Source organism: Durio zibethinus, chromosome 28 (genome assembly GCF_047325235.1).
Source record: "Durio zibethinus cultivar Kanyao isolate XHJ-2024 chromosome 28, ASM4732523v1, whole genome shotgun sequence".
Taxonomy (NCBI): domain Eukaryota; kingdom Viridiplantae; phylum Streptophyta; class Magnoliopsida; order Malvales; family Malvaceae; genus Durio; species Durio zibethinus.
The window spans coordinates 3,191,698-3,209,340 of record NC_143189.1 but is presented as its reverse complement, the minus strand read 5'-3'; the positions used below and the strand labels follow the sequence as shown (position 1 = coordinate 3,209,340).

The following is a 17,643-nucleotide window of genomic DNA, read 5'->3' as shown; positions in this document are numbered from 1 at the left end:
TTCTATGTTATTTTAGGGATAAAAAGTAACGAAGACATCTGATCTTTCTAATTCTACGTACAAGAGGGTGAGGGTGAGGGTGACAGCTCGCCAAATCCTGGGTAGAGTATTATTTTTGGTAAAACAATATAAACTCTGCATGAAATTGCTTTAACAAAACCAATCCTGATTTCACGTGCCTAGTAATGCCCAAGTGCCCAGCCACAGCCAGCCCCGTTTTTTGCAGTCACTGGCTCTTGATCTGACCCGTTCAAATTGCAACAAACACCTTTTCCTTTCCGCTTGGATTCTTTCTATATCCGGATTTGATTTGCAATTTACTCGGCGATTCCATCATTTTTTATTTTTCTTTTTCAGTGACTGATGAGGGATGACCCCACTTGATTCTATCAAACGGTTCATATTCAATCTCCTAGATCAAATCTGAAGCCCCACGCCAAGAGTGTTGTGTCAATCCACATTTAACCAAAACTCAAACAGTTAAAGCAGGATTATCTTCTTACATTCATTAGTCCTCTCGATGCCAAAGGATATGTAAGAACGATCCAAGTAACTGAGAAGTGAGCTGAGAATTGATGAACTTAAACTAGTAAAACCTCCAAAATCAAGGCCAAAGAAAGAAGCGGACAAAAACCCAAGAATGAAAGAATCCTAGTAAGAAGAAGTAGCAAGGAGGAAGACCAGAAGCAATGGGTTTCAGCATGGGCTTGAACTTCCTCCTTCTCTTAGCCATGGTGGCGACTAATATCCTCTCCCTTTACCACCTCTCTTCCACCGTCCAATCTCCCAATCCTCCTTCGCCTACCCCTATCCCTGACCACCTCCTACGCCAGCTGAACACCATACGCGCCACCATCAATCACCTCACACGCCACAACCCATCCGCCGCATCTAAATCCACACCCACCGTACCTCAAGATCTCGTCCTCCACTCCCAAATCGGCCCCATTGCTTCTTCCTGCCACAGCCACCCTGACCTTCTCCATAGATACATGAATTACACTCCTTTTTCAACCTGCCCTTATGATCCTGACCTCCAAGAAACCCTTATTCTCAATGGCTGCCACCCACTTCCACGTCGGCGTTGCTTCTCAAAAACCCCATCAAAAACCCCTTCCACTCTTCCTTTAAACCCTTTCGCAGCTTCCCTCCCTGACTCCTCTGTTATCTGGAACAAATACTTGTGTAAATCGTTTGCCTGTCTTTCACAAAACAATCCCGTAGGCTTCGATCTCAACGCTCTACGCTCTTCACTGCTAAAATACGCTTCTGAACTCGATCTCCCCGTTAACCAGTTCATGCAATTGGCTAAGTCAGCTAATTCAGTGATCCGTCTTGGCATTGACATAGGTGGTGGAACTGGAACCTTCGCTGCTATAATGAAAAAATTCTACAATGTTACGATGCTGACCACCACCATGAACGTCAATGCACCTTACAATGAAGCCGTAGCTTTAAGAGGGTTGGTGCCTTTACACGTGCCGTTGCAGCAGAGGTTGCCCGTTTTCGACGGGACGATGGATGTGGTTCGGTGTGGAAGGGCGGTGAACAGGTGGATACCTGTGTCGGTGATGGAGTTTATGTTTTATGATGTGGATAGAGTGTTGAGAGGAGGAGGGTATTTGTGGGTGGATCGGTTCTTTAGTAAAGGAGTGGATCTGGAGAAAGTTTATGAACCACTAATTGGGAAGCTTGGGTATAAGAAAGTGAAGTGGGCAGTTACCAATAAAACTGATCCAAGTGGTTTGAAGAATGGGGAAGTTTATTTGACTGCTTTATTGCAAAAGCCTGTTTCAAAATGATGACGGGAATTGAGGATTCATTGAATTTTTGAGGTAATTCCTTTCAAAGTTTGGTACTAGTAGCTTTGGGTGAATTTGTTTTGTTTTTGAGAAATATGGAAAAACTTAACTTATTGCTGCATTTTTATTGCATTTCTGGGTTAGTTGGTTATTTGATCTGAGATGAAGCTGAGGCATATTCATTATATATTAATAATGACATGATCATAGTAGTTGAAGACTTGAAGTGAATTTTTGTTGTTTTTCTTGATTCACCTTGAGGATATGGTCTTCTACTTGTATGTTTTGATTTCTCAGCATTTGCATTTGATCTTGTATTAAATTCAACAGTCGCTTTTTTTTCTTTTTGTGAATTTCTTCTGATTTGGTCTGGATTTGTTGCTACAAGTGATCAGAATTGTTGTCTTAACATGTGAGAAGGCCTTTGATTACAAGCACCTGAAGAGGGTACCCAATTCTATACACTATAGCAATTTGTATTTGATCTAAGGATACAGCATAAATCCACTTCTTTTCATTGTTTGCATAATGTCTTCTTTCCACCCTATCTGATGTTGACTCTTTGAAACCTGAATGGTCCTTTGGATTTTCACACTGTTGAAGTTTTACCTTTGCCTCTTGACTCTAAACTTCATCTAAAATCGTTTGAATTGGCTTTGTTCCCACAATCGAAAACCAAAAGCATGCTCCCAGTACAACTAAGATTATAATGATCTGATCTTGTTACCAGAGTTGAGTATAATATAATCGGGAGTTTGAATAATTACGTTCCGAGAATGGAGTTTTCTTGTTTGAAAATTGAATTGTGTATCTAGTGTCAAGATGGAAAGGCTTACTGGCATATGAACTGAATAAAGCAATCATTTGACATATAGTATATGCATTGGTTCATGCTAGATTAAGCTTTTAACACATTTATCTGTACTATAAACGCATATCATGTGGGAGGCTAAATGCATCTAGTTACATTTTATCAGTTCCTTTTTCTGATTGTAACCAGTGAATTTCCAATGTTTTTTTTTTTTTCAGATATTGATGTCAGATCAGAATTGCTTGAATGCCGGAAACATCCCACCACCTTTCCAAAGATTAACGTTTGCAGCCGAAAAGCTGGAAGAAAGCCTTTGCTCGAGTAACAAAAGCAACTAATGTGGCTTACGATTTCAGCAGCTTTTTAATGTTGTAAAGATTGTTGATGTCCAAAATATTTTATAGGAAGCGGAAAGTGTTGTAAAATCACAATGTTCTGTCGGAAAACGTGGTCAAAGTGGCCCTCGTTCATTCAACTGTATAACCTGTGGCCATCTACACATAAATCTGGAGAACAGATCTCAAAATAATGGAGTAATACCATATATATATTTTTGTTTGCGTTAGCAGCAAATGTGCGAGGATGATGAAAAACTTACTCGAAAAAGAGGGCTTTCTTTGTGTAATGTGTTGAGAAGCATGAATTCCTCCCAGGATGCTAGAAAGTTTTAGTTTGAGATGTGATTTCACAAAGTGGGCGCTGAAATGGTGACCTCGTTAATGATCCATTCAGATCAGTTCAGTTAAAAGTGAGCGACAACTTATCGACCCCAAATGGATAGTTGGATACGGCTAACCACTCCTCGACCCATGATTGTGATCAAGATGTAATACAATTGCTCCCAAGTTATTTAAATTTAATTCAATTATTGTCAAACACTTTAATTTGTCAAAAAATTAAATTTGAACACCTTAAAACTTCACTCCAATAACTTATAAATTTAATCAAAATTTTATGTTTTAATATATATTTATTATTTTAATTAAATAATTATTATTGTATCATTACATATATATTAATTTGAGTTCAAAATTAAACACAAATAATCAGACTTAAAGTCAACATAAAATTAAATTTATTTTTTATTCAGTAAACAAATTTAATTAAACAAATTTAATTTTTATTTTAAATTAAATTTGAATTTAAAAATTAAAATTCAATCAAATTCAAATTGAATTTTTAAATTTTTTAACAGCAAATTTTGAGTTAAACTTGAATTTTTTATTGTACGGACTCTTGACAGGACTTTTAATTTGATATTAAAAAAAAAAAAAAAAAGAAATCTATAAAGATGCCGCCCTGCCCTTCAGTCTTCAGTCTTCCGTCCAGTTTTTTTTTTTTTTTTTTAAATATATATTTATCTGATTTTACAAATTGATTTCGGAAGAGGAATCCTGGGTTCTTATAATTAAATCTGTTTCTTTATAAAATATCTACATATTAACGACCAACAGAATCATCCAGGAACCAGTCCCACCGGTCAGAATGCAGCAGATGATTTCCATGCATGAGTCCAACAATGCAGCCAGGTTTCCAACATGGATAGAAGTTGATAGGCATTTCCACCAGCCAACAGGCTTAATCAAGGCTTCCGAAATCCAACATAAGATGAGGATCTCATTTGGAGGAAAGGGTAGACTAATGCAAAAACCAAAAATTGTTAGTACTCCCATCTTTGGAAACTCGTTAATTCTGTAAAAAAAATTAAAATGGGGAACTGGCAAGTAGCATATGCTACATTTAATTATCTTTGTAGAATCCTCAAAAGAAAAAAAAAAGTCAAAATTTAATAGAACAAAGCATTAGCCATGTTACAGATCTTGACCAAAAACATTTAAAATAATGAAAGAAGTCGCATAACACAGTTGTTACGGACTTGTAAGTTTCAACAAGTGAAAACATCTCTATTTTGCAGATAGTTTAACGTTCCATGGAGCTTGCAAAATTCTGTTGACCTTTCAAGGAGTATTAACCTTCTTTCTAAGGAGGTGGTGCAGGTCAATCACATTGATCTTGGCGGCAAGTATGAAGTCATTTTCTGTCAGTCCACCTGTGTAGGAGGAATTATCACGCTTGAATTATGATTTCAAAGACATTAGCAGTATACAAGTTAACGAAGAAATACAAACCTTAGCTCCGGCACACTTTAGATAAAATTTGCCAGCTCTATTTAAATAGTACAAAAAGTATTGATCAAACTTAATAGAATGCCTTGCAACTTATCCAAGAATTGGAGAAGTTCTGCTTCTCTTCGTGCAGGATAAGTAAAACCTTGGTGTTTCATGAATGAAGAAATAATAAATAGAAATCATCCTTATCAGAATAGTCTATAAAAGTAAAAATGCCGAACAAGTGAAAACAGACAAAAAGGAAAAGAGGCAAAAACGAAGAACAGAGGATGAGAGTATTTCCATGGACAAGATAATTCTTACCAACTGCATGTGTCCATATTTCAACTGTTACATTGTTCCATCCGACAAGATGCAGATCCGGATGATGGCCTGCATTAACCACAACACTTTCACTCATCCAAGCAAAGACCAAAATCCCCAAGTAAGTCAATTACAAAGTCATTATCTCCCATTAGAGATCAGTACAGTGTAAAAGAATAGCGCAAAGTACCTTCTGCTTCAGCAATATCAGCTACAAGTTGAAACAACTCCAATCCTTTGATGAAACTCTTCACTTTCCAAGACCTTCTTAGCTTCAATGTACCACCTTCGTTTACCAAACTCCAACCATCTACCTGATCAAACTTAAACAGTAAAGAATTTTGGTATATGTAATGAGGAAAATCAATAAACATTTTAAAACATACCTTTGGAATCAGTTTACTAGCACTTTCTTCAGTCATGGGCCGTACATCCTTTGAGTTGCATGGCACACACTTTCTAGTCAACAAATCTAACAAGGCCAATAAACCACATCAGACAACAAGAGCTATCCATTATGATCAAATCTAATTTTATAAAAAAAATCAGACACTAATGATGGCAAAAATGTAGTACACAAACAGGCAAACCAAAAAGTGAGGAAACGAAAAGCAACACTACAAGTTTAATCCCGTAACAAATAATAATACCTCACCCAAAAAAAAAGAAAAAAGAAAGGATTGCCACAAGAAAAAGTCTTTTTTTAAAAAGGAAATCGACCAACTTAATCACACCTCACATAGCCAGTTTATCCCTCCATCATCTGCCAATGAAGTTCAAGTCTACTTTCTTAAACTCTGCATATTCAAGATAAAGCATAAGATCATATGGGGAGGCAAGAGAAAAGGATACTTTATGCCCCAAGCAAAGAAATAGTGCTATGAAGCATGGACGGGAAGGGAAAATGTCAAGAGACTCTTAGCGTGCAAAAGAAAATGATTTAATTTCTACAATCAAAAAAATCACAAAATAATAGATTATACAGATATTTCAAAGAAAATGTCATAATAAGAACTAAATTTAACCACTGAACTGAATTGTATCATTTTGCTTCAACTTCCCATGTAAGACTAATGAAAAAGCACTTTGTTTCACAAAATATAGTATCTTAAGTTCTCAACATTGCAAAGCCTCACTTAAACCTTTATCACCAACCATTTCAAAACTATTAACAATCCATTTTCCAGAATAAGATGGTTAAAATGCCCTAAGTTTGCCTCTTCAAAAGAGCAGTTATCAAATCAGACTTCAAAAAAGGTCAGTGATGGAGGTCTTAAATCATAGGCAAAATGCTTTATGCCATCAACATCATAAGATGGTCTACGGTCATAACGCACCCTTATCAGTGCCAGTGCAAAACGTTCTGAATCCATAAACCCAGATCTTGTTTGACGAAATTCCAGTACGATCACGAAGAATCTCAGTCACTTGTGCACCGGAACTGCATAAAAAGGATAAAATACATATTCATACAATAAAATTCTCTAGGAGCAGATTAAACAAATTACTTTAATTATCGATTTTCATTACTATTGTTCCAATATTACACAATCAATAGAATAAATTCATATCAACAAAATGTAAACAAAAAAAAAAAGGAAAACCGAATGTAATGTTCATGCTTATAATCAGCAAGAAAGATTCAATTTTTAATAAAAAAATATAATTTCAGGAAAATTACCGTCCGCGAGGTCCAAAAACGATTTGAAACGAAACGAGAGGGACCTGAAAAAAAATTAAAAGCAGAAAATTGGATGGAAAATGAAGAGAAAGTGAGTTTTGAATGGATGAGTTGGTACCTGAGGTTTGGAGAGTGACAGAAGAGGAGTCCGTAACATTCGCACGATCATTTGGCCGATCTTGACCGTGCTTCGGTTTCAATTTCAAGCCAAAAAACGAAACAAATCCCCCAAAAAAGTCGTACAATTTCGAAAGAAAGAAAAGCCTGAATTGCGAATATTTGGATTATCTAGAGGCTTAAAATGAAAAAAAATTGCCCCTGATGGTGTCAAATTGTAAAAGTACTTGGAGAATTACCACTTTAATTGAATAAGTATAAAGAATTGGGAAAAAACATAAATATAGAAAATTAAGATGCAGTTAAACAAATAATCATAATATGGTGGTAATTATAATAAATTACTTTTATATTTTATACCAATTCCCCCCTCGTCCCGTTGTTTATCGTTGTAGTCACAAACTCAGAAAATAATAAAACGCTCACGGTCACAGCTCAGAAGACCATCTGTCAAACAAAAGTCCGATCTTTGCCGAGAAAATTTTGCCAAGCAAGGAAAGAAATGGTCAACTTTCTTTCTCTATTTCAACTATGCAGTCTTTCAATTTTGCATTACAAGAACCCTTAAGAATTTTTTTTTTTCTAATTTGTGTTTTAAAGATCTGCGTTGGCTATGTTCAGTTATCTCCAGGGCAGATCTACAGTTATTCACCTTGCATTTGAATTTAATTTCCTTTATAATTTTTATTTTTCTAAGAGTTAGATTCAGATCCAAGCTTTTTCTTTTTAAGAAAAATTCATTGGTTCTGTTGTTTGTAGGAGTTATGCCCTTCAATTAAAAACATCCTTCTTTTGGATTCCGAAGGGAAACGTATAGCTGTGAAGTATTATTCAGATGACTGGCCAACGAATTCTGCAAAGGAAGCCTATGAGAAAGCTGTATTTACCAAAACCCAAAAGACTAATGCCCGAACCGAAGGTAAATTAGGCTTTGCACCATGTTTTTTCTGTTAATGCTTCCTTACATTTCGTTTGATTTGATTGTTTACATGTAAATCATATAGATTTATTACGAAGGTTGACCAATGGTGAGTGAATCAATTCATTGAATTTGAGAATTTAAAAGGTTGGTTTCTTGTGGATAAAGGTTCAAATTCGCTATGAGGTCGTAGGAAGATAATTTTTTATGAATTTATTAGGCCCAATGTAGATAAACCTCTTCGGCCGGCTCTCCCGCTCGGAGAGGGGAATGTAGGAAAAAAGGCTTTACCTTGTTTTTACGCTGGTCAATGAGAACTTCCTGGGTTGACATTGGTTTAGTTGTTGTTTCATATTGCTGTTTTAACATGATGCTTTTGTTTTTTCTTTACAGCGGAGATAACAATGTTTGAGAATTATATTGTTGTGTACAAGTTCGTTCAAGACCTTCACTTTTTTGTTACTGGAGGCGAAAATGAGAATGAGATGATCTTGGCCACAGTCCTGCAGGGATTTTTTGACGCAGTTGGAATTCTCCTTAGGTTTTTTCATTATACTTTCTACTATTAACATCTTTTGATACATGTTTGTGTGATATCATTATGCCTAATTTGGCTTTTCCCCTTGTATTCACTACCCCTTGTTCTAGAGGCACTGTGGACAAGAAGGAGGCACTGGAGAACTTAGATCTTATTTTGTTGTGCCTTGATGAGATTGTTGATGGCGGGTATGAATTATCATTCATTGTACTGTTGTAGTTGAAGTTGAATTCAGTTTCATGAATCTCTGAGTAGACATTTTTCTTTGCTTGTATGGTTATTTAAAGTGTCTCTGCTACATTTCTTGCTTGGAAATGTCTCTTAATTCTTCGTGCCCCCACCCATGAATACTCTAGGTTAAACATCTGGCTGGCTCTGCACTAATCACACAGTTTATCCTGTAATGATGTAGCTGATAATGGAGGCTGAAGAGAAAAAAACATAAGAAGACTAGAATTTAGATTTTTCTTCACTTATGTTTGGATGCATTGGATGGGGAAAGAAATGGACAGAAATTAGGATATCGAACCAAGGGAAAAGGAAGATAAGGGGAGTGAGCAACTGTCCCCTTAGGATGCTTGTCTTATCATCCTGTTTGACTTTTTTTTTTTTTTGTATGGGCAGTATCATTCTTGAAACTGATGCAAATGTTGTCGCTGGGAAGGTTGCTAATCATAGTCTGGATGCTGGAGCTCCTTTGTCTGAGCAGGTATTATGAACCTTGTTCTTTAAACAAGCAACACTTCATCTTTTTCATTCTTCATCTGATTATCCCCTTGAAAGCAGAAGTGAATTCTTTAACTAGTGAAATATCAATAACTGTTGCCACCTTATTAACGCATTTGGCGTTGTACAGACGATAACTCAAGCATTGGCTACTGCACGTGAACATCTCACAAGATCTCTCCTCAAGTAATGTGTTCACCAGACTCGAGAGAAGTCGGACCATATATCCTTTTGTAATGGCACCATACCTGATGTGCTTCAGATGATATTTTGAGTCTATTTTGAGATCTATAGAAATGCTTATACTTCTGATGTTCTTGCAAGGTTGCTTTCTTCATATTAGTGAGTTATGATACAATAAAATTTTATCACCAAGCATACAGGCATTGTCTCAGTTTTTCGGACCCCATTGCATCCAACGAGTAAAGCATTTGGAATCTGGGATAAAAATGAATTGTACATATGTGCTACAAAATTTATCCCCTTTCACTTTAACTCTTCTGCAATCCATAGCTAGCAGTCTGATGCTAACAAATGGTTCACATTATATACTTGAGCAGTCGTATCGTGTTATTGGATGAGAACATAATCTGCATCATCAAGTAAAGCATCTCCAGCAGTTGGAGTCAAGTTATTCCGATAAGTACTTTTACGAACCTGGGCATGAGCTTCTGCCTCATGTTGGAACATTTTAACCAGCTCTTGTAACTCTAACTTCCTAACCTGCACCTGCTCTTCATCGACAGGCTTTTTCAATCCAAGATAAAGTAAGCCAATCACAATTAGCACAATTCCTATGATGATGAGGATGGCTGAAAATAAACCAAATGCAAATGGTGTATCCTCTGCTCCAGGGATCCCATCAACATTGATACCAAACAGCCCAGTGATGATAGAAAGAACAAGGCCACAACCCCCAAAAACAGCCAAATTATGAGTTACTCTAAGGCTTCTGTCCTGCATCAATTAATTAATATTAGGCAAAGAAAGCTATCAAATCACTCCGGAACGAGGTACAAGAACGTGATGGGCAGGGAAATTAATGAAACTCATTTTGTTTTCTGTTTTGTCTATGGATGCAAACCTGCAACCATGCACGAACAGTGCTTTGCATAACATCTTGAATTGTAAACAAACGGCCACGAACTGCTTCTTGCTCTTCAATCATTTCTCTTGTGCTCTTTCTTATTCCTTCCAGCAAGGTTCTTGCTGTATTCCCCCCCAAATGTTGTAGAAGCTCGAAAACAATCTCCTCTCTTGCATGGAGTGACCATTTCACTCTGATAACCTGAAATGGTAAAAGACAAAATTCATGAACATGCACTGCAGAAACCATGTAAGACTTCTACATGCTCATGCTTACCGTAGGGTTGCAGACTTATAGTACATTTCACATGAACAGGATGTGAATTTATGGGTTAAAGGACTAGAAAGACTTATAATTAGAGGTTTGAATTTCCAAGCAAATAAAATTATACAAAATACGTATACAGATCACACTACGTAGTTGACCAGACAATATGCATGAAAATCAGTGCCAATATTTAGAAAGTGCAAGTTCAGTATCAGAATAAATTTAGTAACTAAGCTTCATCCTGAAAGCAGTTACGAGCTCTCAAATTTCCACCCAGACAGAACAGACTATTCAACCCAACCACTTTAGATACGTTTTACAAATAGAATGCAAGAATTGTACATTAGCAAGTAACTATACTTGCTTCTAAAAGACCTCTGTTATACAAAGGAACTTGGCATTGTAAAAGATTGTATGCCTCTTAAATTTGCATTACTTCAACTTCTTTGCAAGCTGAAGTTGATAATCAACCGGTCAGAAATATCTCTAAGAGTATGCAATTTAGAATATTAAGATGTTATCAAAATCCACCACACACGCTAATAATATTTTTCCCATTATGATGATGTATTTTGTTCCAGTGAAGGAAAGTAGCATACCTGCCTTGATAATCTTCTGATTTCTTGGTTCAAAATAATCGCAAAAAGATTCATGTCCTCATGGTTTCTCCTATTCACAAGAAAACTATTTTTCACTAACATTACCTATACATGAAAATATCATAAAATCCTTGTTAAGAAAAAGTTCTATGGTTTTAAAAGAAAGAACCTGTTCATAAACTTCAATTCAATCTCATCTGCTGCACCAAAGATGGATTTACGAAACAACCTTATGTAGTTAAATAGTTAAACAGAAACCATAAGTTAGTTTAAGAACCACATAATTGTGCATATATAGTGATAATATGTGTCATGCAACTTACAAACACCTTCATCGCACCAAATGTAAATAAACTACTTTCATACAGAAATGCAACCATGACAGTTTACTTCCAATGAGTTTTGAATTGATGAAATTGAAGTCTTTGTTCATTTAAAATTATTGACTTACTGAAATTTTCAATCAATATAATGATATGTACCAATTAACATCCTTTCAAACATCCACTGATGCACATATTAGTCTATGACATAAGAAGAGAAAAAAGGTATCGTGTCAACAAAATGAAATATTTGGAATGGTCATCTGATACTTAGCAATGATAGAACTCAAGAATGAGGTGCAAAATGCGTGTCAATATTTGCCCAATCCATCCATTCATACAAACAATATGTAGGTTATTAAAACAAAAACCTCACTTAAAATCCAAAAAAGTGACAGACCAGAGCTTGATATGTCTGCCTCAGACAACTGAGGTCAATCACATCCATTCACATTAAAAGGACGGAACAATAGATGGAAGAGTTAAGCTGAAAATTAACAAGTTAAACCACCTGTCATCCCACCGTGTAAGGCGGCAAGCTAGATATGCTATGACTTCATGAACTGTTCTAGGCACGTTATGACCTCCAGCAGCAAGAAGCTCCTGACCAAAAGGTATGAACCAATAATCAAGTGACATTATTAGCTTGTATGTGTATTATATGAATGCAACTTTGTCACCACGGAGTCAATTAGGGTTTGTCAAAAAATGAACAACCTGAACTTCTGTTATTCCCAGAACATTTACTCCAGATACATTCCCTTTTATGTGCAGTACAGTTAGGAGATAGTTTTGTGCTTGCCAAGAACGAAGTACAACAGGGATGTCATCTTCCTCAACAAATGGATCTCCAGCTGATTGTCCCAATAGCTCAAATAACAGCCCTCCAGCCACCCTAACTGGGACCTTTATAAATGATAAAATGCACAATCAATTATCCAACAAAACCAAAGACCAGAAAGGAGCCAGTAGGGAGGTGTCATCTGATATCCGATACACTAATTATCATGTTTGTCCAGAAGCCTAAGAAAAAAAACTTATCTCTTAACAAACAAAATAACAAAATGTTAAACGGGATATAGCAATTAAAACAAAATGTTAAACTTTCCTCTCAACTGCTACAATTTAACACTCTATCACCATTTAATTAACACTTGACCGAATCAAATAGTGCATAACTCAATTTTAACTTAAAACTTGTTAAAACGAGATTTAGTGGGTGCAATTAAACTTTACCAACAGAATGGCATGGACCATTACCTCATATAGAAGGTGCTTCATCCGCTCACTTATCAGTTTGCTTTCATCTCTCAAAGCTAGACTGACAGCAGGATGTAACCATTGAGCATTGTTGAGCCAAGCCATAACAGAGGGGTGACCAGCAGCCAAATGGCACCACCATATGGGTCCTGCAGGGCGCTCCCAATAGGGAGCTGCTAAATCTGCAACAGTTAAATCGTATTCATTACCCATCAATTCAAACTGTTGTGAAGCCCAGCCAGCATTGACTTGCACAGTTTTAACAAGATCTGAAATTCTTTCCCACCCGATGGGTACCCAACAACTTCCATCAAATCTTTCATTAGCATGAAACTGGCCTGATTGAAGGCTGTGGCCATCTTTGTATTCATCAAAAGAAGCAGCCACGCTATCCCTTGACTCATAACTCAAAGAGGACTCCATTAATTTCTGTCCTTCCAATCCTGGAGAAGAAGACTCAGTTAGTCTATTGGCTGGCATTTGCACCTTCAAATATTCATCATCTGATTGTTTGCCTTGGACCCTTGAACCATATTTTGAGTTCATTGGTTTCTTATGGCCTCGAATAAATTCAAAAGCACAAATCAGCCCATCTGTCCAAAGATCACTTCCAGGCATGACATCTCTACTGGGAATATCCTTATGTCTTTCAGGCATTTTCATTTTATTCTTTTGAAAAACCGAGCGGTCCCCTTTCTCACTTATGATCCGTTCCGTCTATAAACATCCAAGGGAAAGAACCAACATCAGCTAACATTCCGACCATTAATAATAATCTAGTCGAAGATAGTTGAACTACTTAAACTTACTAAACTGTCTTTAAGCTAACTCCTAGCCACCATCTAGTTTCCAAAACAACTACACTGTGTGCTCAAGTAATCGGAAAACTTAAAGCTGACATAACAAACTGCTGAATTAGACACAAGCAGTTTGTTTTATCAATCAAAGTAAGCCGCTCTATACACTGTAAAATAATAATTTCCATGGTACTTTTATTGCTAGTGGAGGTAATGAAAATGGAATATGGAAGATTAAAATATTTAACAAGAAAACCACTAAAAACAAATAAAAACAAAACGATTACCTCAAGATGAGACACTGCTTGACAGCCTTGTTTTCTTTTCTTTTTTCGATGAGGAAAAAGCCGGATCTAAGTGAGTGTGAATTATAGTCGTAATAAAGGGAACAGGGACAAGAATAATTGAGTGCGCCAGCCAACAAATAAGAAGAAAAACAATTTGCTGGAAGATTTGAGAGGCGGATAAAGGGCAAGTGGCTGATTCTGGGTTGGGCTTAACTCTCCATTGGAAAGAAGAAATCAGAAGCCCACTTAAGGTTCGAACAGCCTAAAGGAAGAAAAACTGCAACTTTGGTGAACCAAATGCTTATTAAGCCCAAATATATATATATATATATGAAAATTTTTTTGATTTGTAGCTTCTATTAAAGAAAGTTAGAAGGTTATTACATATTGTTTCAAGGTATAGTAATTTATTTTGATTAACTCAATTACATTTATGAATTATAAAAATTTATTTAGTTCATCTAAGCTAGAATTTTTTAATTCTACCAATAAATTTAAAAGGTGACACAAAATTCATCAAAGTATATTTTAAAAAAATTTAATAAATAAATATAATAAAAAAACACATGTTAATATTTAAACATTTCTGAATTTAAATTTATATTATAAATTTATTATTTTTAAACAAAATTGAGTTCTTTTTAACTGAAACAAACATAAATAAGATAAAATTAATGAAACAATTTTGAGTTAATTGGATATGTTTCCCTTTCTTTTTCTTTAACAATATATTGTTGATTGGATGTTTGAATTTTTTAGAACGAATTTTTAAGAATTTTGTGTTTTTTTATGATGCTTTTTTGGATACATCTATGCATGTGTATGTGTGTGTCTATATATATAAAAGATATGTATTATTGTGTTATGAGTACTTATGTAGTTGTATGTATAATTATATATATGAAAAAATCGTTCATGCATCCCACGTTTCACTAACCCATATCCTCGTGTATCTATAAAATTGAAGCAAATAAATGAGATATAACACGAGATGCATGCTAGATGTAAATGACCTAAGCTCATAGTTTTAGTAGGAAAAATAATCTAGTCTTTGACTTGGTTAGGTTCTCTAGCTTAGAAGGTTCAAAATCAATAGAAGGACAAATTCACGACATCTTTAATTGATGCGTGATGCCCATTGTTGTGGCATTGAACACCAGCTGCTACTTAAAATAACAATGGTGGATTAGAAAATGCCGATAAAATCGCTTTAGCAAGCTGCAGTGGGAGATTATTCTTTCAGCCTGGATCCTAAAAGACAAGGCTAATATCTTTTTCTAGATTTATAAGATTCCTCAAACTTGCTCTAAGATAAAAGTTTTGTTGTTTCAGGAACTAATTATAATGTACTCTCAAAGTATAAAATAGGTGACAAGTCATGCCAAAAACAGGAAACAGATTGAAAGCGAAAGTTTCTTAATGGTAAGAGTAGGAGAAACTGAATGCATTATTTATTATGCAATGAGTCCAACGAGCCAGGAGGGACTGAAGGTGACTTCATACTTATCAACACCAACCAGGATTTGACCTATAAATAAGCGGCAAAACCAATTCGCTTTCAATTGGATTACAGACCAGTCCCTTCCTCTCATCTCTTTTCTTTCCTTGGCTTCATCATTTCCGGCACTCCTGATTTTATGCATGGCTAAAGCACAACAAATACAACTCCACGTCATGGGTAAGTGCTCTCCAGTCTCCACTTTCCATAAATATACATACTTTGAAAGATTATCAGAACTAACTCGTTATACAGATAGATAGAGATCTTAATAGCATAACCATCTCCACCCAATTGCTAGATGACATTGCTGCTTCCGCAACAGGAATGGAGTAGTGCAGCAGATAACCTAATTATTAATAATTTAAAAGAATTGTAAATGCCACAAATGACTTCTTTTTTCTGTACAATGTTTTGTGTCTGTTAAAAGTTGAACTAAATGGTTCATTAATTTCCACCTTTTATATGCCAGACCTAGAAGCTAAAGGAGCAAATTCAAGTATGGGACCTGTCAGCGAAAGAAGAGATTTTCGACCTCATCAGAGCTACATGATCAGGTGGCTCCGGTTAGCCCTCTACACAATCTTTGTTATATGTGGCCAAACAACGGCTACACTGCTTACAAACTTTACTTTGAGAGAGGTGGAACCAGCAAATGGGTGGGAACACTTGTTCAAGTTGTAGGTTTCCCTATTATCCTTCCTTACTACTTGATTTCACAACGTAAAGTTATGTGCACGCCAAACAGTACTACTGCTGCTGTCAAAACAGAATCATCATCTCTCCTATTGATCGTTTGCGCCTACATACACCTTGGACTACTTTCAACAGGAAATGCGTATCTTTATTCAGTTGGCTTTCAGTACCTCCCTGTATCGACGGTGGCACTGATTTCAGTATCCCAGTTGGCTTTTAATGCTTTCTTCTCTTATTTCCTCAATTCACAGAAGTTCACTCCTTTCATCATCAATTCTCTATTGCTTCTCACCATTTCCTCCGTTCTCCTGGTAGCAAATAATAGCTCTGAAAGGCCTCCTGGAGTCTATAATGGAAAGTATGTACTTGGGTTCATATGCCCTTTTTTTGGAACAGCAACGTATGGCTTATCACTTGCTTCCCAACAGCTGGCATTTCGGAAGGTTCTAAAGAGGCAGTCATTTAAAGTTGTCATGGATCTTATAATCTTCCAATCACTTGTTGCATCCATTGCTACATCGATAGGATTCTTCGCATCCAGAGATTGGAAACTTTTAAAGACAGAAATGGATGGATATGCACTGGGGAAGGTTTCCTATGTCATTACTCTGGTTTGGACGGCTGTTGCTTGGCAGGTTTTCATTTTTGGTGGTGTAGCGTTGGTCTTCGAATTGTCTGCTCTTTTTTCCAATGTCATAGCTGCACTGGGATTGCCAATTACTCCAATAGCAGCCATTTTCGTTTTCCATGACAAAATGAGCGCTCTGAAGGGAATCTCTATGGTCTTGGCTATTTGGGGTTTCGGTTCCTACGCCTATCAGCACTACCTTGACGAGCGTGAGTTGAAAGCTGAAACTACAAGAGGGAATGAAGTTTCTGAGGCTTGACGCTCCTTCAGGCTACCTTGTCTATCAAAGAAATTAAGGCCATTGTCCGTCTTTATATAATTATCATATTTTTCTTTGTTATCGTGATTGAGGAAGCCTCCATGGTTTTCAAGTTAGAATTATTTTCAGATTATTTTCCATTAAGAATTGGATTAATAAAAGTGATTGTCGTGGTATGAATTAATTTGCTGTACAGGGCTTTCCTTTTCATATGTTTGTTAGTACCATCTGGACGTAAAAACAGTGATATAATTAGGACAGGTACGTACCAAATCTTTTTTTAACAAATTAATGGAGATTCCTTACACCAATCAATCAACTAGTTAAATCATAGTTGGTAAGTGGTATATATACAACAAAACAACATTTTCTACATAAATTAAAATAATGTTCTTTGAAAGGGTGATCATTAATCATCCTTGAGTTTCATGTTTGTTTCTCTGAATAGATGATCAAGGGACTGGGCTTGGGGGCAGAGACACTCGTCCGATCCTCTCTCACAAGGATAACAAATCCATGACGAATTTATAGATTCACCCTCAGCTGTCAGTATTTGACTATAAACTATCTTTATTAAATTGATGAAAAAAATCAAAGAATCCTGCAAAACTCTCTTGACGATATGTTTCAGGAAAGCATGCTGTAGGGTTAAAGATTGGTGCTTCCTTATGATTGCTTGCTATAGCATTGGTTCTTCACCTCTCCAATGTGTTAAACCTAAGACTGAGAGCAGTTTCAGCATTTTCTAGCCTTGCTCGGTCCAATGTATTTACTCAAAGTCAAACCTTAAATCCTCCCAACACTTTTTATTTAATGTTGAGCCCTAGAGCTCTAAAGTCTACCTTTCATTTAAATGAGTATAAAATCAGAATTGGGTATGGCCCAGGACCACAAGTTATGCCTTTTTTACCTAACC

General features: G+C 36.2%; 3 protein-coding genes and 2 pseudogenes across 7 annotated transcripts; 3 read left to right on the top strand and 2 right to left on the bottom strand.

The window, feature by feature from the left end:
- Positions 1–85: 85 nt before the first annotated feature.
- Positions 86–3,178, top strand: LOC111289212 (putative methyltransferase At1g29790 pseudogene; annotated as a pseudogene). The gene is made up of 2 exons (XR_016334939.1): positions 86–1,835; positions 2,832–3,178. The product of XR_016334939.1 is annotated as a putative methyltransferase At1g29790 pseudogene (transcript).
- A 1,145-nt stretch (positions 3,179–4,323) lies between these two features.
- On the bottom strand, positions 4,324–7,034 carry LOC111280474 (pterin-4-alpha-carbinolamine dehydratase 2, mitochondrial-like). Of its 3 annotated transcripts, XM_022867909.2 has the most exons (8): positions 6,845–7,034; positions 6,727–6,770; positions 6,383–6,486; positions 5,432–5,517; positions 5,236–5,359; positions 5,046–5,114; positions 4,743–4,884; positions 4,436–4,663 (listed from the first exon to the last, which is right to left on the bottom strand). In XM_022867909.2, exons 1-7 carry the CDS (start codon positions 6,893–6,895, stop codon positions 4,784–4,786), a joined length of 579 nt encoding a protein of 192 aa, XP_022723644.1. In that variant the 5' UTR covers positions 6,896–7,034; the 3' UTR covers positions 4,436–4,663; positions 4,743–4,783. The 3 variants fall into 3 exon arrangements, with proteins under 3 accessions (XP_022723645.1, XP_022723644.1, XP_089612979.1); XM_022867910.2 differs by lacking the exon at positions 4,743–4,884 and having other exon boundaries at positions 4,324–4,663; XM_089756853.1 differs by lacking the exons at positions 4,436–4,663; positions 4,743–4,884 and having other exon boundaries at positions 4,891–5,114.
- Positions 7,035–7,214: 180 nt separating this feature from the next.
- On the top strand, positions 7,215–9,404 carry LOC111280473 (coatomer subunit zeta-1-like). Its single transcript, XM_022867908.2, has 6 exons — positions 7,215–7,348; positions 7,603–7,762; positions 8,156–8,303; positions 8,411–8,488; positions 8,925–9,009; positions 9,157–9,404. The coding sequence occupies exons 1-6, from the start codon at positions 7,346–7,348 to the stop codon at positions 9,214–9,216; spliced, it is 534 nt and encodes a 177-aa protein (XP_022723643.1). The 5' UTR covers positions 7,215–7,345; the 3' UTR covers positions 9,217–9,404.
- On the bottom strand, positions 9,341–13,755 carry LOC111280472 (uncharacterized). 2 transcript variants are annotated; one of them, XM_022867905.2, is made up of 8 exons: positions 13,647–13,755; positions 12,563–13,279; positions 12,020–12,208; positions 11,814–11,905; positions 11,149–11,208; positions 10,980–11,064; positions 10,111–10,314; positions 9,341–9,983 (listed from the first exon to the last, which is right to left on the bottom strand). In XM_022867905.2, exons 2-8 carry the CDS (start codon positions 13,223–13,225, stop codon positions 9,597–9,599), a joined length of 1,680 nt encoding a protein of 559 aa, XP_022723640.2. In that variant the 5' UTR covers positions 13,226–13,279; positions 13,647–13,755; the 3' UTR covers positions 9,341–9,596. The 2 variants fall into 2 exon arrangements, with proteins under 2 accessions (XP_022723640.2, XP_022723642.2); XM_022867907.2 differs by having other exon boundaries at positions 10,980–11,049.
- A 1,060-nt stretch (positions 13,756–14,815) lies between these two features.
- On the top strand, positions 14,816–16,946 carry LOC111280547 (putative purine permease 10 pseudogene; annotated as a pseudogene).
- Positions 16,947–17,643: the final 697 nt, after the last annotated feature.

Bases quoted from the DNA above. Each gene is read 5' to 3' on its own strand.
- LOC111280474 (XM_089756853.1), bottom strand. From the start codon at position 6,895: ATGATCGTGCGAATGTTACGGACTCCTCTTCTGTCACTCTCCAAACCT. The intron at 6,487-6,726 runs GTAATTTTCCTG...CTTTTTATGCAG, and splicing joins GTTTTTGGACCTCGCGGACG to TTCCGGTGCACAAGTGACTG. The intron at 5,115-5,235 runs GTACTTTGCGCT...TGGTTAATGCAG, and splicing joins TGATATTGCTGAAGCAGAAG to GCCATCATCCGGATCTGCAT.
- LOC111280473 (XM_022867908.2), top strand. The intron at 8,304-8,410 runs GTTTTTTCATTA...CCCTTGTTCTAG, and splicing joins GCAGTTGGAATTCTCCTTAG to AGGCACTGTGGACAAGAAGG. The intron at 8,489-8,924 runs GTATGAATTATC...TTGTATGGGCAG, and splicing joins GATGAGATTGTTGATGGCGG to TATCATTCTTGAAACTGATG.
- LOC111280472 (XM_022867905.2), bottom strand. From the start codon at position 13,225: ATGAAAATGCCTGAAAGACATAAGGATATTCCCAGTAGAGATGTCATG. The intron at 11,906-12,019 runs GTTGTTCATTTT...CCTTTTGGTCAG, and splicing joins TGGGAATAACAGAAGTTCAG to GAGCTTCTTGCTGCTGGAGG. The intron at 9,984-10,110 runs GTTTGCATCCAT...TAATTGATGCAG, and splicing joins CTGTTCGTGCATGGTTGCAG to GACAGAAGCCTTAGAGTAAC.